We start from the raw sequence: 27,321 nt of genomic DNA on the forward strand, positions 1-27,321 counted from the left end.
ACCCTCCCAGGGGAAGCTGAAGCCTCTCTCTCCCTCCCTCCGGGCAAATGCTTCCTGTGCCTCCAGAAGCAGGGGCTTATGGGGCATGTTCAACAGAAGCTGCTGCCAGGACTTCCTGTGTCAGGTGTAAATTGGGAAATTGTTGGTGCTCTTCGGAAGCCTGTGGAAGGCTGGGTAGAATTAGGGAATTTATGAGTTCTGGTCCCCAGGCCTTCACACTGAGCCCAAGGTGCCCCTGAGAGGATTACAGCCCGGAGCGGTCAGAGCGGGTCAGAAGTTAATGGAGAGGAGTCAGCCGTCTTCTCTGCCCTGTGAAGGGCATGAGGGGAGGAGCAGAGCAGTGCTTTAGGCCATGTGTTCAGTCAGACTCCCCTCCAGATGGTGCCCTGTTATTTCCTCAGGATACCTTAGCTGGTGGGTAGCAGGACCCAGGAAGAAGACAAGGCCAGCCAGAGATGTGGGAAGGATCCAGAGGAGACCCTTACCTGGGGACCTGGAGAACAGAGTCTGGTAGGAGAGGATCCCCAGAGTTGAAAGGAACATTCCATGTGGAACAGTAGGGACCTGGAACCCAGTCTTTACATACGTGGGCTCGTAAGCTGGAGTACAAGGGCCTTTAATGGGCCTTTTGTTCCAGTACCAGAAGCCCCCTCTCTCTATACACTCAAGTGCAGATGGGTGAGTGACACCCTCAGGAGGTGTGCTGAGTGTCATTGCACTTCGGTGGGACCAAAAGCCAGGTCACATTACCAATTCTGTTCTCAATTTGAGGCTAGACCAAGGATTGTTAGGTGGGTGTAACGATGAAGCTCCTCCCTCCCCCCATTCACTATGGAGTGACCCTTTTCATGGGCACTTTAAGAAAAAAAGGAGCTCTCGAGTGAGTTACCTAAGAGTGGTACAGGAAGTGCAGAGCCTCCAGCTCTGAGATCTTCCTTCCTACCCAGGAACCTTCCCTTCTGTGTTGTTTTTCCCCCTGCTCCCTTTCCCTGTTTCTGGGTGCACAAGCTGGTACCAACCCTCTCCACTGGGATCGAGGCTACTTTCGGGGATCATGTCTCTAGATGGTTTTGTTTGTTTATTGGAGACAGGATCACTCTCTGCAGTCCTGGCTGTTCTGGTACTCTCTTTGTAGACCAGGCTAGCCCCAAACTCTCGATCTTAGTGTCTTTGCTTCTGATGTGCCACCATGCCTAGCAGGAGACAATTTTAACTGAACATGGTGAACAACTAGGTTCCCCTGAACGATCCTTCAATCCAGTCCCCTTTACATGAACTTGGCTGGAGAGACAGGATTCCCAGTAATCAGAAAGTTTTGATTATCCCACAGTTTTCAAGGATCCCAGATGATCTACTGTATTGGTGAGGCTCCAAAGCATTCCTGAAGGTTCTGAACTAAAAAAAAAAAAAAAAAAATTGAAGTGAAAGGAGTGTAGGTGTAAGTAGAATGCTTTCGAGCTTATGTGAGTTAGGGGGTGGGTGGGTGTTTAATCTCTAAAAGAAAAATAAAACAACTTCGGCTAAGTGTTACATGGTGGCATGCAAGGTCTAGTGGAACACGCCTTTAGTCCCAGCCCTTGGGAGGCAGAGGCAGGCATATCTCTGTGAGTTTGCGCCCAGCCTGGTCTACATAGTCAGTTCTAGGCTAGCCTGGGCTACACAGAGTGACTCTGTTACATGGTGGCACAGACCTGTAGTTCAAGTTCCTTGTTGGGTGAGGCAAATGGGATACAGATTGTGGTTAGCCTGGTCTACTTAATGAATTCTATGCCAGTCAGGGCTACTCTCAGAGGTTCCTTCGCAAAAAGAGAGGGAGTAGGAAGGTGTGTGTGTGTGTGTGTGTGTGTGTGTGTGTGTGTAGTATTAGGTTTGACTGATTCCCTCATGTGTCAAACCTGGAAACAGTGTTTTGGGACTGGGGAGCTGGGTTCAAGCTGGTTTATCCCGGGGCTAAGAAGGAAAAATGGAAGGGAGCAGTGGTGGAGTACAGCTTGAATCCCAGGGGTTGGGACAGAGTCAGGGGGGATCTCTAGGCTGAGGCCAGTCTGTTCTCCAGTGCAAGATCTTGGTGTTGGCCTGAGCTACACAGAGAAACCCTGTCTCAAGGAAAAAAAAAAAAAGGCAGAGAAAGAGAAAACAGGATCAGGAAATCACATTTTAGATAGGACCTCCATTATCCAGCCTGGACCATGGGTAAAAACTCACTTAGTGCCTTTGGTTAAACTGTCCCTCTTGTTCCTGTTAGAAAACTTGGCAATCTTGGTGACTGTGAGGTACTTAGTATTGAGGCAAATTCCAAGCTTGGGCTTCACAACTCTTTGGGATTGGAAGATGTTGTGGGAGGTTCTAAAAGGCCCTTTTACTGTGAGTGCCTGAGGTGTGAGGCTCCCTGCTTGGGACAGGTACACTGTCGGCTTCCACTTTTTGTCTAGTAGGCAGGCTGGCCAAATATTTAGAAGAGGCAGTTAGCATATTGTCACCCTTAGGCCAGCAATTTGCAAAAGACAGGTTCTTTGATTTGAAGCTTACCGAATTATTAAAAGTTTCTTAGCACTCTGAAGTCGCAGAGACTTGTTCTGGGCGGCAGCTCCTGACCGACTACCATTGCAGCTCCCCTACGCCTTACCTGTAGGCACGCCCATGTGCCCGCCCACTAGGATGGCGCCCCGCCCACCTCCTCACCTTGCCTTGAACTAACTCCTGCCCACCTTCTCACCTCGCTTAGAACTGACTCCCGCGTTCTGTGCCTGCAGGTTGCTGAACCGAATGTCGTCCGAAGACAGGCACCTGGGCTCTAGCTGCGGCTCCTTCATCAAGACGGAGCCATCTAGCCCATCCTCGGGCATTGATGCCCTCAGCCACCACAGCCCCAGCGGCTCGTCGGACGCCAGCGGTGGCTTTGGCATGGCCCTGGGCACCCACGCCAACGGTCTGGACTCTCCGCCTATGTTCGCAGGTGCGGGGCTGGGAGGCAACCCGTGTCGCAAGAGCTACGAGGACTGTACTAGCGGTATCATGGAGGACTCGGCCATCAAGTGCGAGTACATGCTTAACGCCATCCCCAAGCGCCTGTGCCTCGTGTGCGGGGACATTGCTTCTGGCTACCACTATGGAGTGGCCTCCTGCGAGGCTTGCAAGGCGTTCTTCAAGAGAACCATTCAAGGTGCGTGGTGGGCAGTGCAAGACCTGGGATGCTGGCTTTGGGTGGGGACATTGGTCTACAGGTCTTGTTGGGTTGTTCCCTTAAATACAAGTCTAGTTTCCTGAGCGCCAAGGCGCTCTGGAGGTCTCCTGTGTCTTGATGTTTTTCCCTCGGGGATTCTAGACAAGGACTCATAGATATACCATGTTTCTTTTTGCTTCTTCCATGAAATGCCATAGAAAGATCCACAGGAATACTTGATCCCGGACAGCTCTCACCATGGATACTGTCCGGTGCATGAGCCCTCCCCTCCAGAAACCTATTTGTGTGTGTGTGTGTGTGTGTGTGTGAGAGAGAGAGAGAGAGAGAGAGAGAGAGAGAGAGAGAGAGAGAGAGAGAGATACCATTATTTGCCTTGCTATATCATATTTAAGCTATCTTTTTGCTTCTATGTTAATCACACAAGTTGAAAGGTAGGCCCGTATTCACGTAGACAGGAACTGACTGAGATCCTGGCAGGCGGCTTTGGGCTATTTCTCGTTACATTTGCATATCACTAGGGTCACATGCAGATAGCCCTGGGGTATTCAGCTCTTGATGAATGTGTTCGGGAGTCCTGGAGTGTCCCTCTGTGCAGGTGAGTGGAGGATAATGGTGAACCAATCAAGCCCTCACTGGGCAATATTCTTTCTGGCCGGGTGGGACCGGGATTGAGAATCTTAATGTCTCAGGCTTAGTGTTGAACACTCGGTCAGTCAAGATATCTGTTGAGCACCTCCTAAGCACCATCTATGCTGGTAAACCGAGAGAGAGAGAGGGAGAGAGAGAGAGAGAGAGAGAGAGAGAGAGAGAGAGAGAGACCCCAATTCAATTCCCTCCGCCTGGACGGACACACTGCCAAACCCAAGGATGCTGCCCAGTTCTCCCACCCCCACCCCTTATCCCCCACCCCCACTCACCCTACCACTCTTGTGTCCTACCTGTTGGCCTCAACAGTGTTCCGTTCCACTGTTCTCCCTGGGCCACTTTGGCAGGCCTTGGCCAAGCTTCCCTAGGGCGACTCTGTTTATTCAACATGTTTATATTTGTTAATCTCATTGGATAATGCTCTGTTAGATTAACTGGGGGCATTAAAGGTTGGATAAGTTTACAGTTCTACTTAACTACTGGAAGGCTGGGCTAACCCAGCGGGCTCCTGGGTCAGACACTTGACCAAGCCCGTACCTGTGAGCTCAAACTTGGGTGTGCTGCCTCAGTGTCCTCGTGCGCCTTATAGAGTGAGCGAAGCCCTCTGTAGGCTCAGTTTCCTGGGTAACCAAGGCTGGTCTCCATCTCTGGATCACCCGCCATCTCTACCTTCCAAATTCCCACGTGCGGGGACTACGGAATCTTCCGTCACTACCGTACCTGTTGTTTTCCCTTTCCCATCTTCCTTCTTTTCTTTTTTTCCCTGCACACTATTGGGAATTGAAAGTAGGAACTGGTTGTGTGTGCTTACCAAGGCATGCATGTAGAAGTCAGGGCAATATCAGGGGCCTTGGCTTACAATAAGTGTCTTTCACCACTGAGCCATCTTGCTGGCCCCAGCTTAGTGTTCATTGCTGTTTTCTACTTTTTAACAATATTGCTTTTACTATAACAACAAATTTCATCATGCAGAACAAGCTCTGTCATGTGCATATATTTAAGTAAACTAGTGTAATTACTTTGTTCTAGGAAATTTAGGTTATTAAACCGTTTTAGAGCCTCTGAGATTGCTTAGTGTAAATATGCCGGTCACCAAGTCTAGCAACCTTTCGATCACTGAAACCCACCCACATGGTGGACAACTTCCGACCTCACAAGCCCACCCGTATACACAACATTACTAAAATACAATTAGTCTATTGTGTTCATGAATAATATTTATTTGGTATTTTGTGACAGGATCTTACTGTATAGCCCTGACTCACCCAAAACACAAGAGATCCACCTGCCTCTATTTCCTGAGGACTGGGATTAAAGGAATATACTAACCTGTCGGGCCATGAATAATTCTCCCCCTTCCATAGGGTTTTTCTATGTAGCCCTGGTTGTCCTGGAACTTGCTGTGTAGACCAGGCTGGCCTCAAACTCAAAGACCCCTGCCTGCCTCTGCTTCCCGAGTGTTGGGATTAAAGGCGTGTGCCACAATCGCCCGGCATGAACAAAACCTCCCTTAGAATCTTTTGGCCAAGCCAGCCCGAAAATGTGTAGGTGGAACACATTTGAACATTTGTTGTATACCAGAAACAGAGGCAAACAATGAATGCCTTCTAGGCGGCTCTTGCTTCGTATTCCCCTTTGTGGTGCCGGGGGTGTAACTCAAGACATGGCGTACTGGGCATCTGCTGTATTATATACCCCTGCCCTTGGGTGGAAGGACTCTCAGGGTCTTTATAGGTGAAATGAATGGTGTGGCAAACAGTTCTTTCTCTTGCTTCAGTCAGGGCAGAGAACTTAAAGTGAGCAAACGTTGGCCGCATACATTTGAAACAACATTATATGTTACCGAAACCACAGGGTTTTTCTTGTTAAATTGGGAAGTAACCTTCCCCTTTCGTTTTATACTCCTCAAGACAATTTTGTTTGAAAATGGGATTTTTAGGAGACAATCGCATTTTCTCCTTTCCCTGGCTTCTTTAAATGGGGCAGGAGATATTCTAGATCAGATTTTTTCTAGAAACCAAGGCTGGTATGTATAGACCCAGGGCCTCTGCCCACCTCCTTACCAGGTGGCTGGGAGTTTTTCTTAGGGAAGGTCTGTAAACAGTATTAATTATGTGCTACCATGAAAAGGATACGGATCTCTTCCTAGAAGTTGGCTGAATGCTGGGGCCCTTATCTCCGGGAGAGGTCGGAACTCATTACAGGAGATGCTCCTCTCGCAAGCAGGGGGAAGGTAGCTCGAGGCCAGAAGTTGGCCGGATGCTCTCCTTATTAACTCTTTAGTTTCGTTCTAACGAAGATTGCTATCACCTTGTAGCCCTCGCAGGCTCGCTGTTGTCCTGTCTCTGCCTCTCACCCCGCGGGTTTCGTAATTCTCTGGGATGGTTTTATTGTTTCTAAACGGAGTCAATAGCAGAAGAATGAAGCAATCACTTCATTGGAAATTCCTGCACATTACACAGCAGGAATTTGAGGCTGGAGAGGTGGAGATGTGGATCGGGTCTCCCAAAAAAAGGTGGAATTTAATGCTGAGTGCCTAGGGGTCTGCAGGGTCTGCGGGCATGACAGAAGGCTCCGGACCACGGCGACTTTCTTCTTACTAGGGAGATCCAGACCATTTCCTTTGTGTGCCTGGTCAGGGAGGGTATTTCCAGGACTGGGCTATGTGTGTAGGCTCAGTCTTTTTGTTTAACTTTTGAGACCTGGTTAGCCCAGAATTTGCTATGTAGTCCAGGCTGGCCTTGAATTCACAGATCCAGCTGCCTCTGCCTTCTTCCTATATGCTAGGATTGGAGCGGAGATGATGTGCCAAACTGGAACCAAAGGTTTCTTGAGAGCAAGGTTAGCGTTTCGTTAAGCTACACCTCAACCCCAAGCCATCTTTTAAAAGTCTGGCTTTGTGAGCTGGCCTAGTGATGAAAGCTTTTGAAGCACTGGGAGGCAGTGGGAAAGTCGGCCAGGTCTATATTAGCAAGTTTAAGGTCAACCTAGGCTACAAAGAAAAGGTTTAGTCTGTGGATTGATATCCAAGCACCTGCAGGCTCTGAGCGCAGCGGAGGCTCCAACTCTGCCATCCCTTCCTGTCGGAAATTTCTGTCTGCTCCTTCCCTTAGGAAAGGAAGTTTACAGAAACCAGCATGTCGTCCTGACAGACACTGGGAGACCACCCCTGGTGGTTCATCCTCTGGGCTTGGCTGCAGGTGAAGTAGAAGGGTGGCTCACAGGACGAGCCAATCAGCCTGCCTTCAGCTTTTGTAAATCAAGTAGTGCCGGGACCCAGACACTCCTAGCACAGACTTATTGTTTCCAACACATGACTGAGCTAGAACGGCTGGCTGTAGGGCCACAAAACCCTAGACTTTTACTATCTACTCCTTAGAGAGCAAGCCACAGTCCGTTCTCCGGCTCCTGCCATTTAAAATCAGCTCCAGTTGGTGTAAGTGGAATCTCTTCACTGAGTGGAGATTGTCTGTGGAGCTGGGAGCTGTTAGGAGCGTAGACCAGAATAGATGATCTCAGAGATAAACAAAGGCACCTTCCTGCTGACAGACCAGTGGCTCCCGGCACAGGGAAGACGGGGTCCTGATTGAATTTGCTAGCATATCTAAAGGAGGGTTTGTGACTGACTGTCCAGGACGATTAGCCTGCCCTTGGAGCAGAGAGACTGGCCAAGGTCTCTTCCTGCCCAGGAAAGGGGAAACTGAAGCTAAGGGGTAGCCTGTGGGTGCTGACACATTAAACGTTCAGGTGATGTGATTAATACCTTTCTGATTAGGACTTGGTTCTCTCAGTCAAGTTGGGAACTTTCTAGTTAAGTAGACAGATCAATGAAGTTAGAGGCTTTGTTTCTGCCTTGGAGTCTCTGGGGCTTATACATCATGCTCTTTAAGTCACAGACAGCCCCTCTCTGTGGCTAGTGTCATCTGACTGACTTATGGGAGTCTTAGGGGTCAGATTCCTGCCTGCGGTACTGACCTCAACGCCCACACTGATGGAAGCTGGCTGTAGACGTTAGGTCTTCTGAGGAGCAGTTCCAGGGCCCTGTCAGTCAACCTTGACCACTCTAGCAGTGACTGCCTACCTTTCACTGAGTGTGGATCCTTCTGTCGCTTTTAAATACGTAGGAGCCCCCAGTCCTCCAAATGCCCTCCACCCTCAGCCTCCCTTCTTGCTTCCCTTCCTCCTCTCTGTTTTTTTTGTTTGTTTTTAATGGTTATGGTTGTGGGGTCATTTTCAGTGAGGTTCCCTTTTGGAGTCCCTATGTTTTTCTCCATCACCAGCCCTTAGGATGTCTCGGACACCCTTAGCACTGGGCTGATTCCCCTCTGAGAGGGCAGAAAGCTTGGATTTGAAATCTCATGATGTAAGACAATTATTTTTTTGACAGAACTTCCTCCGCCTCCTGCGTGCTGGGGTTACTGGAGAGAGTCACTATGCACAGCCTTTGTTGGTTTTGGTATTTTTATTACATTTGTTTATTGTGTGTGCCACCACAGTTTGGGGGAGGAGGGGTGTGGTGTCAGGATATCCAACTTATGAGAGTCAGTCAATCCTATGTAGGTCCTGAGGGCCCCACATAGGTTTTCAATCATGGCAAGTGCCTTTATTTGCTGAGTCATCTCCAGCCTTTTAAAAAAGTGTGTGTGTGTGTGTGTGTGTGTGTGTGTGTGTGTGTGTGTGAGACCCACTGTGTAAGCCCAGGCAGGCCTCACATTTTCTGCAGTTCATCTGCCTCAGTCTCCCAAGTGCTTCAATTCCTGGTGAGAGGCACCATACTCAACTGATACTTTGTTTCGTTTTGAGATAGGGTTTCATACGTGGCTGGCGGCTTCCACTTGCCCAGTACTGGGAGTACAGGCCTGTAAAAAAGCTTTCCTGTGCACAGTTTGTGGGGTAGACTTTATTGAGTTTGCCCTTAGAATCCTGGGTCTTTGCCAGCCTTTTAGCTACATTTTGAGTTGCGTTTCAGGTTCCTCTATTCCTTCTAGGTTGGCTGAATGTACGGACTGTTCTCCTTAACTGTTTTGTTTTTTTTTTTAAAGCCATAATGTGTGTGTGTGTGTGTGTGTGTGTGTGTGTGTGTGTGTGTGTGTGTATACACTGTTAGGATAATTCTTTTATGTGTTCTTCATTTCCAGGTGTCAGACTTAACTGGGCAGTATACTGCTTTTGACTCCCCAACAGTTTTAACTGTCAATTCTCATTTCTGAGGGTAGCAAAATTTGTCTTAACATTTCTTTGTTCTCTTGCTGCTGATTCATTCAGGTGACCAGCGTTGATTGCAGTCTTTAGACAGTGCCATTGATTTCTAGTTAAATCTTAAGTTACTGAAAGGCGTGGTGGTGCATACCTTTAATCCCAGCACTCAGGAGATAGAGGCAGACAGATCAGAGTTCGAGGCCAGCCTGGTCTTTTTAGTGAGTTGGAGGAGAGGGAGATTCTGTATCAAAATGAGATTGGGGGGTGGGGGGGAGTTGGTGGCACAGAGAGAGACCGAGAGAAACAGAGAGCTGCCATGATATCATCTCTAATATGAGACCATTGAAAGCGTGAATATTAAGCGACTTCCCCTTTTTCTAAATGACTGAAGCCCCTGCCTTATATTTGAGCTTGTGACCAGGTCTTTAAGTTCTTCAGTGAGTTTGTGTTGAGTGCCAATCACTGCACTGGGCACCAACCGAGGGCCTCTACTCCAGCCTCTCCAATGTGACAAAAGATGTCCGAGGAACAGACTGAGATGGGATCAACCTTTAGTGACAGACGGAGAACAAAGGTGAGGGAGGGGCTGGGAAGGCTATGTGAGGAAGTAGCTTTCAGGGTAAGTTGAGGCCCAGGTAGGAGCCCTGGGGAGCAGCTGTGGGCAGAGGGAACGTCAAGTGTAGTAAAGGCAGAGTCTCAGCTGCTCCAGGAGCTGAAGCAGGAGGACGGATTGAACTCAGAAGTTAAAGACCAGCTTGGAGCTTAGGTATCTTATAAAACAGGGCTGTCTGTGTGCATGCGTGCCTGGTGCCTGTTGAGGCCAGAGGAGGTCCTCACATCTCAGGAGCTAGAGTTAGAGGCAGTTGTCACATGCACACACACACACACACACACACACACACACACACACACACACACACACTTTATTGAGACTGACATTCTCTGAGTAGCCCTGCCTGTCCTGGAACTTGCTCTGTAGATCACTCTGGCCTCAAATTTACAGATCCTCCTGCGTCTACCTCTCGAGTGCTGTGATTAAAGGTGCCTGGCTGAAGTTGTGAGCCCTTTAATGTGGGTGCTAGGAACGGAACTTGGGTCCTCTGCCAGAGCAGTATGTGGCCTTACCCACTGAGTCATCTTTCCAATTACCCCCTCCCCGCCTCCTTTTTTCCCCTTTGCTTTGCTTTTGAGATAAGGTCTCTCTTTGTAGTCTTGGTTGGTCTAGGACTTGGTGTGTAGACCAGATCTACCTGCTTCCACCTTTCAAGTGTGTGCCCTATATCACCTCTCCACTAATTCTTTTTTCAAGAGTGGGAACTGGGAGTGTGGCCTATTGGTAGAACAGACACTTAGCATGTGTAAGCCTTGGCTTCAGTGCCCAGCACAGAAAGATGGCGAGTGTGAACCATGGAGCCAGTCTGTACCCACCCTGACTGCCTGGAAGCTGTGATCAACACAGCAGGAGAGAGACACCCTGCCAGCCCTCCCTGGATTTGTGATTTAAGCCTAGGAACTAGGGAGGGATCCTGACTTGGCTCCTGCCCACCAGAGGCCCAGCTCCAGGCTCGGCGGGGAAAGTCTCCATGGAGCAGGGCTGAGGCATGACTGATGGGTTGTTCTGTCTGGGACCACCTCCAGGCCTTTTGTCTTAGAGAACGAGGCTGGTTGGTGAATCCTGGGGGACCCAGGTATGGGGACAGAGCCCAGAATCTGAAGCAGTTTTCAGGCCAATGACAAGCCAGCTGGCTGACCTTGGACAGGAACTTGAGTCCCCTGGCCTCAACTTCTCGGTCATCGGTCTGTTAAAATGGAACCACCAGAGAATGGGAGAGACAGCTCATGATCCTCTGTCGAAGACCAGTGGATGCACTCAGAATGTGACTCTGACTTGGTGACGAGAGTCCAAGGAGGGCTGTTCAAACTATTGGAAGTCATACCCATCCAGTTTTTTTTTAAAGCTATACTTTTTGAACTAGTACTCTTTGAGCTTTCATTTCTTCATTAGCAAAGCACTGCTAAAAAAAAAAATGTCAGTCCTCTCAAGTGTTATTGCAGAAACTGAACCATGCACAAAATGTGTGTAACTGACTGCCTGGTTTATAATCGATACAAAAATAACACTTGAGTGTTCACTACGCTTGACCAAAGGAAGCCATTGAAGGTTCCTGGGTAGGGAATTAGTTGTCCTTGTAGCAAAAGAATTCTGGCAGTGATCGGAAGGAAGGGTCTGGAAGCCAAGTGTATCTGGGGGGCAAGCATGGAGTCAGGTAGCATCCAGTTAAAGAATCCAGAAGGGCAGAGAGCAGCAGAGGGTTCAAAGCACAGTGACTAGTGAGGCTCTGTTAGACATAGGTGCATGGGCATCTGGGAAAAGAAACGTGGATGGCAGGATGGTGGCCGAAGGATGGGGAATAGAGGGAAAAAATCCTGGAGCCCAGGATTGCATGCTCTGTCTAGGCTTTAGGTTAAATGGGATCTAGGGCTGTGGCTCTCCAAATGTGTCCCACCCCACCCACGCCCACCTATTTGGCTTCCTTAGAAGTGCAAACGTAGAGCCCTACCCCTGAACTGAAGAACTTGTGAGAGACTCCTGACTGCTACTGGGCTCAGCTATCTATGTACCACACCCAGCCAGTTCTGTGGGCAGGTTGGGAGGGAGGGATGAAGGAAGGGAAGGAGGAAGATCCTTCAAAGGAGTTGAAAACACTGTCCCATCAGTTCTGAAACACTGGTTCGCCCCGGTTATGGCTGCGGCTCATACACCTGTACTGGTGATGGTGAGGTCAGTAACCTCACGTGCCTTCTAGAATCTGAGGAAGACTGAGATAGCAGTGGCTGCTCAGCTAAAGAAACAGATTGTCCACTCCTAGTTATGAAGGAAAGTCCTGTGAGCTGGTGAATTTAGTAAGCAAAATGCACAAATAAAAACCTCCTTGAACTTGAAACAACACATGAAAATGCTGGTCATACTAGAACAGCTTTTTTTTTTAAAGACAGGGTCTCTCTACATAGTCTGGCTATGCTGGGACTTGCTCTGTAGACCAGCCTGGCCTGGATCCACCTTCAGGGTGGATCTATGCCTTCAGGGTGCTGGGATTAAAGGAGTTCACCACACTGCCCGAAGCAGAGGTTTAATCGGTGGAGTTCTCTTTTTCTTTCTTGGTGCCACATTGAAAGTGCATTTTAAGACGGGGCCGTGGTACCACACGCCTCTAATCCCAGCACTTGGCAGAGCTCTGAGATTTTTGAAGCCAGCCTGGTCTACAGGGTGAGTTCCAGGACAGCCGAGGCTACAAAGAGAAGTCCTGCCTTGAGAAGTCGCATAGACAGACAGACAGATGTATTTTATTACCTTAGAGATGAAGAAGTACACCTGTCAGGCGATGTGGATGACAGCTTTTGCATAGAAAAGGGAGAGGAATGTGGGCATCAGTCTTAGCTAAGTTGGTGGTGATGGGGGTGGTTCCCTGGGAAGAACTCAGTGGACGATAGGGACCTCCTTGGCACACTCATGGCCACTGGCAGTCCACCATTGCTCTTTGGGGTTTTCTGTGGGGTTCTTCAAGCTTTCTGTTTACTTGTATTCAGCCTTAATTCAACAGATAGATAATCAGTGCTGGGCACTCTACTTGTTAATGAGTGTGGTACGGAGTATGCTAACACACATGTAAATCTAGTGCTTGGGAAACAGAGGCAGGAGGATTACACTGACTTACTGACCAGCCAGGACTATGGAGGAATGACAGGTGGGGGAGGGAAAAGGGTGTCGTTCAGTTGGTTCCCCTAGCTCTGCATGAGGCCCTTTGATGAGTACTCACAGACACCATGTGTGGTGGTGAAGACCTGTAACTGAGGTGGAAGTGGGAGGACCAGACCTGCAAGGTCAACGGCCACCCAGCAACATTGAAGCCAGCTTGTCATAAATGAGACCGTGACTCAAAAATATTGAGTGGTTTTAAAACCAGCATGCAGGGGGCAGAGGCAGGCAGATCTCTATGAGTTTGAGGCCAACCTGGTCTGTACAGAGTGAGTTACATACAGGATAGCCAGGGCTACACAGGGCTGTCTTAAAAGAGAAAAAAAAAAAAAAACCCAATACGATAGTGTCTATTTGTAGTAAGGACTCCAACACAAATTTGTATCAGTTGCTGTCAGTGGGAAAGATAGAAGGGTGGAAGGTGTTGCCCAGAAGGCCACATGGACAGACCCAGAACTGGGAGGAGATTGTGTGGTGGACAAATGAAGGAGTTTGGGGTGTAGGGAGTTGATGGGTTCTGGGTTTCATGAACTCATAGGGGGCATTGGTGATTCAGGAGCCTCTGGGGGAGAATAGGTCACACTGGTCAGAGGTCCCCAGAGGTTGCCAGGGAGTTTGGATTTCTTTGCATGAGTGAGATGCACCGTAGACGATTAAAGTGCACCATAGACAATTAAAGTGCACCATAGATTGATGTGCTGTCTTCCTCGTTAAGAGTCCGAAGCAGATCAAACCTAGGGGCCAAGGCCTGTCAGGTAAGGCACAGAGCTACACCGCAGGCCACAGAATTTCTTAAGTTTTCATAAAATACAGTTTCAAAATTCTATTAACTAAGACTATAATAGAAACATAGGTTCTCTTTTTAAAATTGGTATGACGTTTTGTTTATTGTGGACAAGCCCTTAACCCACAGAACACAGGTAGAGGTCAGAACTTGTAGGAAGGAGTTGGTAGATCTCTACCACATGGGTTGGGATCCTTCTCAAGTTCTCAGGGTTGGACATACACCTTTCCTCCCTGAGCTATCTAACTGCGCTTAGAAATACAAATGTCTAAGGAGAGATAGAGTGCCTGGCCCTACCCATCTTCTTTGTAATCCAAAGTTAACCATTAAAAAAATAATCCAAACCAAACAACTACAAAAACCCTCTAGCATCTTCCTAGTTACTAAGGTTATAATGTCACACCTGTACTTACTGCCTTAGAAAGCTTGATGTTTTCAAAATGGGTTCCCTTACAGTCTAGGCTGGCCTTGAACTCCCGTCCCCTTAGCCCTTAAATCATAGGCCTGTGGCATTACACCCAGTGTTACTGTTTGTCCATCTCTCCTTCACCCCTTCCCCTTATTTGGTTGAAACCTTTTTTTTTTCTGTTTTCCTCCTTGTTTTGCATCCTCTTGTTTCTAGGTTAAACGATGGTTTTGGCTTCTTCCACTTTTTGTAGTTTGCTCTCTGTGGGGCCCACGGCATATGCCGCTTGACATGTTGGAGAAAAAGCACTCCCGATGTATTGTGTGAGTGGGAAGGATTTTTTTCTTTTAACACTTATTTATTTTATTTATATGAGCACAATGTATATGCTCAGGCACACCAGAAGAGGGCATCGGATCCCATTACAGATGGTTGTGAGCCACCATGTGGCTGCTGGGAGTTGAACTCAGGACCTCTGGAAGAGCAGTCAGTGCTCTTGACCACCGAGCCATCTCTCTCTCTAGCCTGGGAAGGACTTTTTTTTTTTTAACCCTTGGACTCTTACTGTATCGTGCCTTGAGTTCTGTGGGATTCTGGCTGACAGTCACCACCACCTGCCGTCCCCCTAACCTGGATGTTTGCCCTTAAGTAGAAAAGCAAGGGCAGGAAACACGTTGAGGTACTAGAGAGCAGTCTCAGTGCAGCTCAGGGGCTCACCATGTAGCCTTTGCTGGCTTGCGAACTCCATCCCAATCCTGCTGCAGTGACCTCCCCAGAGCTCAGCTGCTGTAACCTTTACAATAACAAAACAAAAACAAAAACAAAAACAAAAAAAAAACAAACAAAAAACTACCCTGTAAATTGTCATTTTTCTGGATCTTTTGTTTTTGAGGTAATTACAGACCATGTGAAGCTGTAGGCAACACACAGAGTGACTGGGCGTGCCCCTCACCCCGTTTCACCTTGGTAAATGTTCCCAAGTTGCCCTCTCACTAGTGTGGGGGTTCTGAGTGTGGCAGGGCAGGAATGCAGCTTATAGAAAGGTGTTTACTTATTTATCTTACTCTGCGCACGTGTTGCTCCTTCAGAGACGAGCCCTCTGTATTCTTCCTTGGTGTGTGGGGGAATCCCCTGTTTGGCTTATTTAGGGGGCTGAGTGGTCCCACCATCTGTCCGTCTGTCTGTTCGTCTGTCCATCCGTCCATCTGTGTTTCCTTCTCTGCTACACTTTATCTTTGCCTTTGATCCAGCACCCCGGACATCTTTGGTTCCTCTTCTCCAGAGACTGTCAGCTTCCTCTTGTGTAGACCTTCGAGGGACTGAGGCCCTGAGGAGGCTGTAGAGCTGGTTTGAGTTAGCCAGACACTCCCACAGCGTACACTTCCAGGAAACCCATGTTTAGCCCAGGCCTACACCTATCTCTTGCATTATCTTGAATCTTCTGTGCCTGAGGCCTTCTGAGATTCTGGTCAAGTGTATCTTCTTCCTTCTGGGTCCTTTCTTTATTCTTTATTTTTATTTATTGTTTGTGTACGTGTGCGGAGGTCAGTACAGAGAGGCAAGCACTTTCCCTGAGGGATCTTCTCAAAGATCCAACAGCTTCTCATCTGCATCCATTTGAGCTTCAGGCCTTTTTACTTTCTCCTCTGTCCTGCTCCTCTCCTCACACCTCTTTGAGAGAAGGTCTCCTGGATCCCAGATGAGCCTCATACTCGGTATAGCCAAGGGCTGCCCTCAACTCTTGGTCCTCATTTCTTTTTCCTCCTGAGTACTTGGATCATGGGTGTGTGCCGCCACGCTCGCTGTGATGCGGTTTCGGTGAATGATCGCAGGGCTTCGTGTGCTGGACAAGTTCTCTACCAGCTGAGGTGCGTCCCTAATGCTCTGCTCTACCTGTCCCGTTCCCAGACTCTCACTGTTGCGCCAGCCTTTAACAAGCGTCAGGGAAGGCACGTAGATGTGTGTCTCATTGTGGCTGTGACTGGAAGGGACGTAGATAGCAGAGGCCACTGCATTACATCACAGACAGGGAATTTGCCTGTTGGAATGTGGTCTCCAGGGAAGAAGGAGGATGGAAAGAGCGTTGGGTGCAAATTGTGTAAGACTCCGGAAGCTTCCTCAGTGTTCGGCCCAAGAGGCAGGCTGGAGAGTCAACTCTCTCTGACATGATGAGGAAGATGGAGGAACACATTGTGAGGGTTGGTTCAGTTGGAGAAAGCTGAGAAGCCCAAAGGCAGCGTGCGGGTCCAGGACAGACCATCTGTCAATGCAGGACACTGCAGTTGGGTGACGGGGAGTCAACACAGGACTGAGATTATCTAGCTGTGGATGGGGAGGGAAGGGTAGAGAGAGGGTTGAAGACAGGGGACCACACAGAGAGAAAGGGATGTCTCTGTCCTACAGGACTGAGATAAATGAGCGCTCAGCCTTTCACTACCGCTGCTCACCACAGCCCCTGAGGTCAGCTGGGGCCTTAGAACTGTTAGAGCTTAGCAGCTCCCCTGTGCCGGAGCCAGGATGGGACGCCTGGCTTGCTTACAGGGACAGCTGGTGGGGTTTCCCCTGGGGTTCCCTTCTCAGGGTGGCTTAGGATCAAAGAGACTACCCTTCTGCCTCAGGGTCACACAGAGTTCCAGCTCAGCTCCGGATGTAACCTCGGGCATGAACAGGAGCTGAGGTCTAGCCATCCATAGATCGATTACAGTGTTCTCAAGTGTCCTTGGATGGACAGGACAGCCTTCTGTCCTGGCGGGCTAGATGGTAATGTCCTCTGCATCTACTCTATCGGATCTGCTTGGATGTACGACTTAGTTTGTCAGCCTTGCCTGCCAGGATGCCAGGGTCTATGCTTCACTCAGTCCTGGTGTGCTGAGTTCATCCAACTTTGAGATGGAAACTACACACCCATTTCATAGATGAGGAAACTGAGGCTCAGACAAGTTAGGAGATTCAGTTTGGGACCTGAATTGGTTAATGCCCCTGTCCTATGAGGGGTCTGTTCACTAACTTGGCCACGACTGAGTTGATGATGGTGTATGTGTGTGTGTGTGTGAGTGCCCCACCGATGCCTCCTCCCTGTGCTAAGCTCCCCTAGACTCCCCTTGAGACCACCGGAACAATGATGAATTAATCTCATCACTTTATCAAGGAGGCACTTAGAGAAATTACAAGACGAGGCCACCAGCCTGGTTTTGCTGGCAGCCAGCCGCCAGGCCCATAAAACAAATTGAAAGGAACCAAATAAATAAGTAGCATGAGGGACACACACACAGGCACTCGAGCGTGTTGGCAGGCATGCGCGTGTACACACATGTAGCCTGAAAGGTCAAGAACATTGTTAGCACTCTGGCCTTAGGAAGTACTCTTGTCCTGTCACTTTGCCTTAGGAGGACAGCATGATCAAACCCACACATGCTCTTCACCCCCACCCCCAACCCCATTCTGAGCCATATCCCATGGCCCCGCTCTCACACACGGGAGTGGCTGACCCAGGGCAACTGAGAGTGAGTGCAGAGGTCTTCACTGTCATCCCAAGCAGGCCACCTAGGCTCAGTTCCCAGGCTGCTTCTACTAACAATGAAACCCCCAGCCTCTCACTGTAAAACCTCCCCTATCCTGCTGCATCCCTGGCTCTCATCTGTAAGAAGGGGAGAAGTTGGTTAAGTTGAGCAGGGCTGCAGCTGTGTCACCAAACACCTGGTTATTTAGCCGTTAGCGTGCCTTAGGAGCCTTGGTGTGTCAGATGTTTGATCTGCCAAGAGGATCTGGCCTGCACAAGGATATAGAGAGGCCACAGACAGTTGGGCATCGTGGGATAGTCAGCACAGAGAAGCAACACCTTCCCAGTGGAATCTGGATTGGTGACTGCAGGCCTGGGGCAGAGGGCACTTGGTGGACCTGCCTCTGTGCCAGTTCTAGGAGTTGGTTGTTGCATACAGTGCTGGGGAGTGGGAGGGGGTCAGGCTGTGGACGTTGTGGGGATGGTGGGGTTGGGTAGGGAACAGCCTACAGAGCCTCAAAGCCAACACACATGGACCGATGCATCAGCTGAGCCTGTGTTTTCCCTTCTCATTTATTTTTAATATTACCATGTATAGCCTGGTGTAAAGACTCACATCTGTAATCCAAGAACTGAGTTTGAGGCTAGCCTGTGCTACAGAGTGAGACCCTATCTCAAAGATTAAAAATTACTGAAAATCTAAAACCAAACAGGAAACATGTTTGTGTGATTCTTGAAATTACTGCCACACCTCACTTGACTTCCCATAAAGTTACACAAGTGAGTTCTAAGAAATAACATTAGTGGGGTTGGCAACAGGGCTCTGTGGGTGCTTGTTGCTAAGCTTGATGACCTGACTTCGAACCTCAGGATCCACATGTTGGAAGGAGGGAACCAGAAGCTATCCTCTGATCTCCAAACATGCACTGTGGATACCCAGGTCCCATACATACACAGTGCACATATACATACACACACAACATCAATGCAACACACACACACACACACACACACACACACACACACACACACACACACAAAAACATAGAAGAGGTGAGGGGCTGTAGGGCAAGGAATGAGAGCATGTGTGAGAAAACAGTCCTGTTCTTTACAAGGGTCTCTGGGATTCCCTACCTGTGCTGTAGGGGGTGCTGCAGTGTGGTAACTTGGGTCCATCCCTGACCCTGCTTCAGAGCCCTCCTTCATTGGTGGCCCATCTTAGATCTGACAGTGTTTCCACATCCCACACCATGAAGCTGTGGTGCAGGATGCCCTGGGACACTTACCTCCCCTCCCAACCACCAGGCCACCTCAGTTGTAGGTTAGCAACAGCCTGCCTTTGTGGGGGAGGTACTTCCTGATTTCCGTCAGGCTCCTGGGGAGGTACAGGGGAGGGAGTCTAAGGGCTCTGAGCCTGAGGTAGTTCATTTTGGCTTCCTCAGTCCCCATTTCTTGGTCTGTGAATTGGGCACTGATAGGCCAGCTCAGAGTTGGGGTAAAGGTCTAGAGAGCTGATCCAGAGGCTGCACAGAGTAGGTGCACAATAAATAAGCCCTGGATATTATTACTATGAGTGGGTAGAAGGGGAGCAGGGCAGGTCTTCACGTTCTCCCCAGCCCTCTGGGATAGGATGAGGACCTGGTGCCTTCCTTTATTCCTCTTCTAGTACCAGGCATGTTGTAGGCTTACAGCCCACATTTGTTAATTAGGTGTTGAATAGATAGGGAACTCAGGGTAGATACTGTCCCTGTGTCAGGCAGGAGGCAGTCATATTTTCAAGATGAACATGTGTTTATATAACAACCAACCTGTGTGCTGAAATGGTTTAATAGTTTGAGACCGTCTCGACATGAAGCTCTGTAGCTCCGGTTGCCCTCAAACCATTGAGCATCCTGTGTTAGCCTCCCATGTGCTGGGACAAATTGAATGGGTGGCCATACTTAGTAGTTCTGTATAAGACATGCCATGTAGTTCTTTTTTGAGACAGGCTGTGTATCTATGGTCTAGGCTGCCCTCGACCACTGGCTGGCCTCAAACTCAGAGATTGGCTTGCTTATTAAAGGTGAGTATCACCTCAACCAGCCTAGGCTACAATTTTTTTCAATACAGGTTTTCCTCTGCATCCCTGGCCGTCTTGGAACTCAGACTGGCCTTGAACTCAAGGAGTGCTGGGATGAAAGGCGTGTGCCACCACTGCCCTCCAAGGCTACAAGTATTTAAATTGCTTAACCCTTCCCTTAGGAGCTAATAACTGGTTTGTAGGTGAGAAAACTAAGGCTTGGTGACAGGAAAATGTTTCCTTAAAATCTGGGGAGCTAGGTGGCCTGGACCCAATAGGAGGCAGAGTCCAGGTTCTACCAGAGTTTCCTGGGCCTTTCTTTCCTAGTAACTGGTGCAAGTTAGAGGCTGGGGAGCTGGAGTGATCTGTGTCAACATTCAGCTCTGCATGGTGGCTGTTTTTTCCTGAGGTAAAATGCTGGCTCAACATATTTTGATTCCACCCCTCCCCCAAATCCCTTGGCTGTTTCAGAACCGTGAGTGACCATTCTCAGAAGAACATTTTTTTTCTCCAGGTGGCTTCTTGGCCTACCCAGCTCACAGGCTGGAACTGGCACGGGAGAGCCTGAAGCATTCCGACAGCCATTTAGAATCCCCTATTCCAGAAGCAATTCCCTATGCAGCCCTGGGTGGGGCAAGTCAGCCCTAGCCAATTAATCCCCAGATTGCTAACCTAATTGGTCGGGGTCCTGGCCGGACAGCAGACACCTGGCAACCCATCTCTCTGTTGCAGGAAACATCGAATACAGCTGCCCTGCCACCAACGAGTGTGAGATCACCAAACGGAGGCGCAAGTCCTGTCAGGCCTGCCGGTTCATGAAATGCCTCAAAGTGGGGATGCTGAAGGAAGGTAAGAGGCCCATAGCCAAGCACCAGGGTCGGGGTTCCACTTGGTTTGTCTTGGTGGGGAGAGTCAGGCCTGTGTAAGGGTACCTGAGGCTGAGGGTCACACCCAGGACCTTCCCGAGGGCAGTATGTGTGTAAATGCAGCTACAGGCTGGCTGACATCATAGCTGTCATACTGTAGCCTGCTGGGCATCTCTTCTTGGCAGTCTGTGGGCCAGCAGTATGGAAGTCCAGAGGTTCCAAGATTCCTTTTGGGACTCCAGACCCTATTTGGAGCCTCAGCTGTAAGCTTGTCACTTTGGGAAGTTCCTCATTTGGACTATCTACCCCCTGCCCCCCAATCCATCTTAGCAAGTGACCTTAGGATCCCTGGTCCTCCCTCAGGTGTGCAGGTGAGCCCTTGCACACTCCAGAGCTACACCATGCCGTAGGTGTCGCAAATGCTGAATGAGTTTTATTTAGTTTCAGCCAGGGTACTTTTTTTTTTTTTTTAAATATCTTTGGCTCTATGAATAGCTTTTATCCTTCATAGATTTTTTTTTAAAAAAAGATATTTTATTAAGGAAATCAGCTTTAAAAGTTTGTATTTGTTCTGTGTGTATGCGTGAGTGCCTGCATGCATGTATGTGCATACCTGGTGCTCATGGAGGTCAGAAGAGGCCATCCATACCCTGGGAGTGGTTGTAAGTTGCTGTGCGGGTCCTGGAATCCAAACCCTGGTCCTAGGCTGAGTCAACTAAAGCACTGTGAAACTAACAAACTAGCATCTTTTTTACTTGAAAGGTGGCTCCTAGGAACTGTGGGGGTGATGTCAGGTTCGTTGTAGCCTGAAAGGAAGGCTGCTGTAAGGCCCTCCTTTCCTCACCCTCTCTGTGGATCTGCCTGGTTTGCATCTTGTTCAGTACCATTTTGGGAATGGCGTGCATGCGTACGTGCGTGAGTGCATGCATGCGTCCCTTGTATGTACCCACATCAGTGCATGGGCACATGTGTGTCTCCCTCAGAGAGAGCCAGTGTAAATGCTTACAGATCAGCATCTGAGCCTTGATCCTTCTCAACATGGAAGGAAACAGGGAAAGTTTCTGGGGGTGAGGAACAGGGCAGGCAAAGAGGAAGGGGCATGCTAGGGGTGCAGTCCTCCCTGAGAAGGGCAAGGTGGGGTTGCTCGCCTCCCAAACCTAGCTCAACCTTCAGCAGACTAGGGACCTTCCCGGCTCCTCTCCTGTGCCCTGGAGAAGTGTCTACCTCTGAGCTGTGTTGCCTGTGAGACAGCTTGGGCATGGAAAATTCCAGGTCCTTTCTCTCCTTACCTGGGCTCAGTTTAGCATTTTGAATAAGCTCTCAGGGCAGATCCCAATTGCCTTTTGGATCTGCGGTGCAGTGAAACACCATGACCAAAGCAAGTTGGGGAGGAAAGGGTTTATTTTGGCTTATGCTTCCACTAGTCCATCGTTAAAGTCAGGAAAGAAACTCAAATAGGGCAGGATCCTGGAGGTAGGAGCTGATGCAGAGGCCATGGAGAGGTGCTGCTTACTGACTTCCTCTTCATGGCTTGCTCAGTCTCCTCCATAGAGCCCAGTATCACTGTCCCAAGGATGGTACTACCCACAATGGGCCGGGCCCTCCCACATCAATCACTAATTAAGAAAATGCCCTACAGGCTTGCTTACAGCCTGATTTTTATGGAGGCATTTTCTTAATTGAGGCTCCCTCCTCAGATAACTTTATAGCTTGTATCAAGTTGACATAAAACTATTTACCACAAATCCCTTCTTTGTCATTTCCTAGTGGTCTGTTGGCTGAAGTTCAGAGGGCTCTGGAGGAAACAGCCTCCTTGTTTGGAGTGTCCTGTGTTGGGCTTGCTGTATGGAAGACCATGTGTCACTCTGTGGCACAGTTTTGGCCTTGGTTGTATATAGGCATGACCACAATGGAGGTTGGACTTGACCCCCTGCCCCCCACACCAGGCTCTTTCTGCTGCCAAGACTCCCAGTGTTCACAGACGAGGAGACCCAGAGAGGCAGGCATGGTTGGTGCTGGGAGCCTGAGGGTTTTTAGGATTTGAAGAGACTTCTTCCTCCTAAGCCCCAGAGATAGAACTGCCATCTTGTTCTAGAAGCTGAGTGAGACACCCGGTCAGGCATGATCTGTTAGGTAGATACTTCCTTGACTGGAGTATGCCTTGCTCGCTGCCTGCTTTCCACATCTAAGGGAATCAGGCCAAAAGGCAGCCTCTCTCCTTTAAGGTGATAATGGGGCTCTCAGGGGCTCAAGTGAGATGGCTAGCTATTGCACCTTCAGCCATCCTCTGGCTTGAGAAGGTCAGGCCGAGGTCTGGACCTTTCTGTTCCATGCCTTCTGCTCCCTTACCCCACCCCCACTCCACCCCACCCCACTCCATCTCCCCGTGATAGAAGCCAGGAATGGGGGAGTCGCCACTCAGGCCCTTGACAATTGGAATGCCCAGGAGTTATCCAGGGCTGGGAAAAAGGAGGATACTTTTCTAGTGGTCCCCAGAAAGGTCTCCTGTCATCTCACCAAAGACGGGAGAGTCGTGACCAAGCGCACTGAAGGACCGTGGTGGGGAGATCCTGGGCTGGCTCCTGAGAGAGAAGCCCATGGCTAATGCAGGTCTCCAGTGGTGGGAATGGGGTGGGGTGCTGCAAGGATGCTGGCTATGTGGGAGGACCGGGTGGTCCCAGAGTTGCCCCTCCTCCAGGAGTGGCTTCCCCCATGGCAGCCAGATGTCTCCTGTCCTGATAACACTGAGCCCAATTCAGCCATTAGGGAGCTTTACCTGAGGGAGGAAGAGAGAGTTACCAGGACACATCCCACCATACCTCCAGCGCTGGCAGGCCTGTATCTGAAAGAGAAAAACTGACAGGAAGCCTCCTGAGTGTGAGTGAAGCTGAGCTCTTGGCTTAGTGTGGATCCCCATAGAGCTCAGTGGTACCTGGCATCGGAAGCCCCACTGGACCAGCCTTGGAGGAGCCTGCAGGAGTCTGGGACTCTGCCAGAAAGAGCTTTTGGCAGTAGTCCTGGCCCCTGCTTTGTTTGGAAGTGTCCCTCCTCGCTTACATGCTCAGGGTCTAGTCCCTGGGGGCTAGCCTGGGCTCCTGCCCCACTCCAACTTGGTTCTGGAAACAAGCGGCGCACTTCGCCATGCTGGTTGCTTCCTGTGTCAGGAGGGCCTCACAGTCAAGCTGGGCAGCAGGGGTTCCGGAGTCTCACAGGGAATAGAAACACTGCCCTCCCCCACGCCCCCACCTAAGTTCTACATGTCAGAACCATATTTTCCAACTACCAGCAGCTTGTAGGGAGTATTTTTTGCTACCCGGGCGTTAAGCTCCGGAAACACACACACATTAACTTATTTTTCAACCTGCCTTATGGCTCAATTGCTGGGCGCTTCTAATCTCCCTTGGTTAGCACGCCCTTCCCAGGGCTCTTAGCTCAACACCCTAAAGCAGCTCAAGACGTCTCCAATAACTTTCTTAGTAAAGAGTGCGTGTCACTGATCCTTGATGTAGGGGCTCCACCATTATTAGGGATGACGTCAAATGTGTGGTGTCTTCTGTCTCCGGATCAAAGCCTGCCCCATTCCTTAGATGTTTGGAGATGGATCCTGTTTCCCACGTGACTTCCTTTGGCTTTGCCCGGTCTATCCCGGGATGACTGGAGTGGTCAGAGAATGAAGATGGTGTCCCAGAGTCTTTATGCAGATCTTTTCTATGCCAATTCACATTTTCAGGGAAAGCCGTCCTTTTTCAGTATGCAGAATCAAATTTAAAATGGGACTTGGGTTCAGAGCTGGTGACTGGCATTTGTGGTTCCTGTACTTAACACTCGCTGGACCTTTCTTCACTTGTATTGATACCCGTACTGTTCACCAGGTAAAGGTGAGGATCCAGTCAGACAGCCATGACGTTGCCTTGGTGTGTCAGCTCCCTGGCGCCAGTTCAGCTAGAGTTAGATTGGCTCCGGTTCTGCTTGTCTTTTCTTCAACCACCCACAGAGTTGAGTGAGATTGACAGGACCCATTGATCTCCTTTGGACCTGTTGGGGGCGCTCTACAGGGGATGGCATTACCTTGAGCTGATCCTCGCTAAGTTCTGGGATCAGGATGGAGTCAGATGGTCCCCTGGCATCTCAGGTGTGGGCTGATTTAGTCTCCAGATCAGAACTCTGAAGACCAACTCACTTGCTGCGTTTATCAGGCGCCCCACCCCACCAAGTCTTCGGTTCAGCTTCTGAACCCCCGCCCCCAGCCGGTTTCTCCCTGCCAGCTCTACCTTCACCTTGCCCGACTTACCCACCCTCTAGCCGCTCCTGCTGTTTCCTCCCTGTCCAGCCCTGCCTGCCTCTTTCCCAAGTGTTTTCTGAAAGAAATCTGATTTCAGTGAGAGGCTGGGCTGATGGCCATGCAATATGCTTTCACTCTCTCTGTGAGCGATGGAAAAGCGGAGAGCTCCTCCAGGGATTCTGGGTAATTGGGTTAGTGGCCAGCTCATGTCAGGGAATTAAAAGGGGGCCCTGATCAGGTTCCGACTGCATGGAATCTAATAGTTTTGTATTTATAGAGTGCTCTGCCTCAAGTCTGTGCCAGAAATACTACTTGTTCTGGCCTCGTGGATGAAGGAGGAGACATTCTTTTGCTTTTCCGAAATATATTTATGTTTTGAAACAAACCAACTCTCCAGCATGTCAGAGGACACCATTGAACTACTCTCTGCCTATACACAGTGCCCTCCCAGCCCCCCAATCTGCTAGCTCACATGGTCTTCCTAAAGCCTTCTCCACACTCTGGCTGGACAGGTGTTGATTGAATACAGACAGCTGCTTGTGGCTGTGTGGAATTCTTATTACCTTTCACTCCGGGCACTTAACGCCAGAGCATTGGTTCACAGGTTCACCCCACTGGGTCAGACCCTGCTTGGCCATTTAGCAGCTCTGTGGGAAAGCCACTTAGACGCCCCTAAGCTTCACTTCCCTCCTCCGGAAAATGAGGACCCTGGCGTGGTTATTGTCATCTTGTTTTCCCCATCTCCAGGGATGCCTCTGGGATTCCACCATGCTGTCCAGTGTTGACTTTTGATGAGAGATAGTCTTCATGGAATAGCATTGATTCTTGTGGTTGTTTTATTTTTAACTGGTGGGTGACTGCATTTATAGGGCACATTGTGGCCCTCGGCTTTATGTAAATACTATATGAAGATTCAAGCATATTACCGAACATACCTATCATGTCGCCAGTTCATTTTGTCATTAAAATTCTTTATTAGCTGACACCTGAGTGCATCGCTTTATTTGATGTGAGCCCAGGCAGTGCAGACAAAGCTTCCCTGGCTCTTTTGTTTGAATCTTCCCCCAAAGTGATTCTCTTCTTTTTTGTAATCTGGAAAGCAGTTTGGGGTCCCCATACACACTTAGCTAATGACCCCTGCTTCGTGTTGTCTTGAAAGTAGAAATAGTAAAATAGAAAATTTCCAATTAATAAGTGCTGGAGTAAAACCCAGGGTCACATGTATATTAGACAGCTGTTCTTCCTATCTGAGCTACAACCCCAGCTCTCTCCCCTTTGAGACAGGATCTCACTAAGTTCCTTGGGCAGGCCTTGAACCCTGACTCTTCTGCCTCAGCCTCCCAAGTAGCAGCTCTGGGCCAGGCGGAAACTTTTTATCCATCTCCCATGGAGTCCTCCCTGTTTGTTGAGTAGGAAGGTCTTCTGCCTCAGTCCCATGTATCAAATCAGTTTCCGTCTTGAGACAGGGTTTCTTTTTGCAGGACCAGCTGTCCTGGAGTATGGCTCTGTAGACCAGGCTGACTTTAAACTCAAAAAGATTTTCCTGCCTCTGCCTCCCAAGAGCTAGGATTAAAGTCATGGGGCACCACACCCCAGCTCCTTTTGTTTGATTCTCTTGAATAGAAAGATAGTAGTTCAAAGGTCTGTACAGGACAGGGTAACAGCTCCACAATCCTCACAAGCCTGTGATCTATACCTATGACTCCAGTTCTCAAGGTAGTCAGGACACAGGGTCCTTTCATTCACAGACTTGGCAGAGCCTAAGCACATGACCATCCCCCCTCCGTAGAAGACTCTGGGAATCGTTCTTTATCTGGAATGTGGTGTGCTGCACAAAAGCCCAGTTGGTAAGGAAGAAGGGTATTTAAAGTACACACATCGGGGTTGGGGATTTGGCTCAGTGGTAGAGCGCTTGCCTAGGAAGCGCAAGGCCCTGGGTTCGATCCCCAGCCCCGGAAAAGAAAAAAAAAAAGACTCACGTCTTCTAAAGTACACACATCTTCAAATATACATTCTTACCTTTATTTCTTATGTGTGTGCCTGCACATGCCATGGAGGTCAGAGGTCATCTTCGGGAGTCCTTTCCTTCTAATATGTGGGTCCCAGGTTATCAGGTTGGGTCGTGCCACCCTTACCTGGTGGGCCATCTCAGGGGTCCAGGACAGGTGTGAGCACATGCCAAACAGGAAGAATATGGACACCTCCACCACAGGAAGGTAGAAGCACCATTAAAGTTCCCTGTCATTTCCTCCTGTCACCCCCCCCCCCCCCACCACCACCTCCAGATTCTTGGAAGAAACCATTATCCTGGCTATTGCATTATTTTCTCTTGGCCTTTCCCTGCAGGTTCATCTGGAGGTTTTTGTTTGTTGGGAAGGGCTTTCATTCTGCAGCTCAGGGTAACAGTCTCAGCAATCCTCTGCCTCAGTTTCCCCAAGGCTGGGATTACAGGGATGAGCCATCTCACCGAGCTTCTTTTTATTCTAGTATTTTGGCCTTTACTTGTAATGACTTTGTGTGATGTTTGGAGGGGTGGAGTGAGGTGGTTGTGTTTTGTTTTGTTTTGTTTTGTTTTGTTTTTTCGAGATAGGGCCTCGCTATGTAGTGCTGTCTATTTTGGAGTACACTCATGAGTTTGTC

The 27,321-nt window shown here is 49.3% G+C and overlaps 1 protein-coding gene across 3 annotated transcripts in view; it reads left to right on the plus strand.

Annotated features, from left to right (window-relative positions):
• Esrrb (estrogen-related receptor beta) overlaps window positions 1-27,321 on the plus strand; it is a 155,788-nt gene that overhangs the window by 104,273 nt on the left and 24,194 nt on the right. For 2 of the 3 annotated variants that reach the window (NM_001008516.3, XM_087552876.1), the window contains 2 exon segments: window positions 2,754-3,163; window positions 20,266-20,382. In NM_001008516.3, coding sequence (NP_001008516.3) covers window positions 2,754-3,163; window positions 20,266-20,382 — 527 coding nt within the window. 3 annotated transcript variants of the gene reach the window in all.

Source organism: Rattus norvegicus, chromosome 6, assembly GCF_021556685.1.
Source record: "Rattus norvegicus strain SHRSP/BbbUtx chromosome 6, alternate assembly SHRSP_T2T, whole genome shotgun sequence".
Taxonomy (NCBI): domain Eukaryota; kingdom Metazoa; phylum Chordata; class Mammalia; order Rodentia; family Muridae; genus Rattus; species Rattus norvegicus.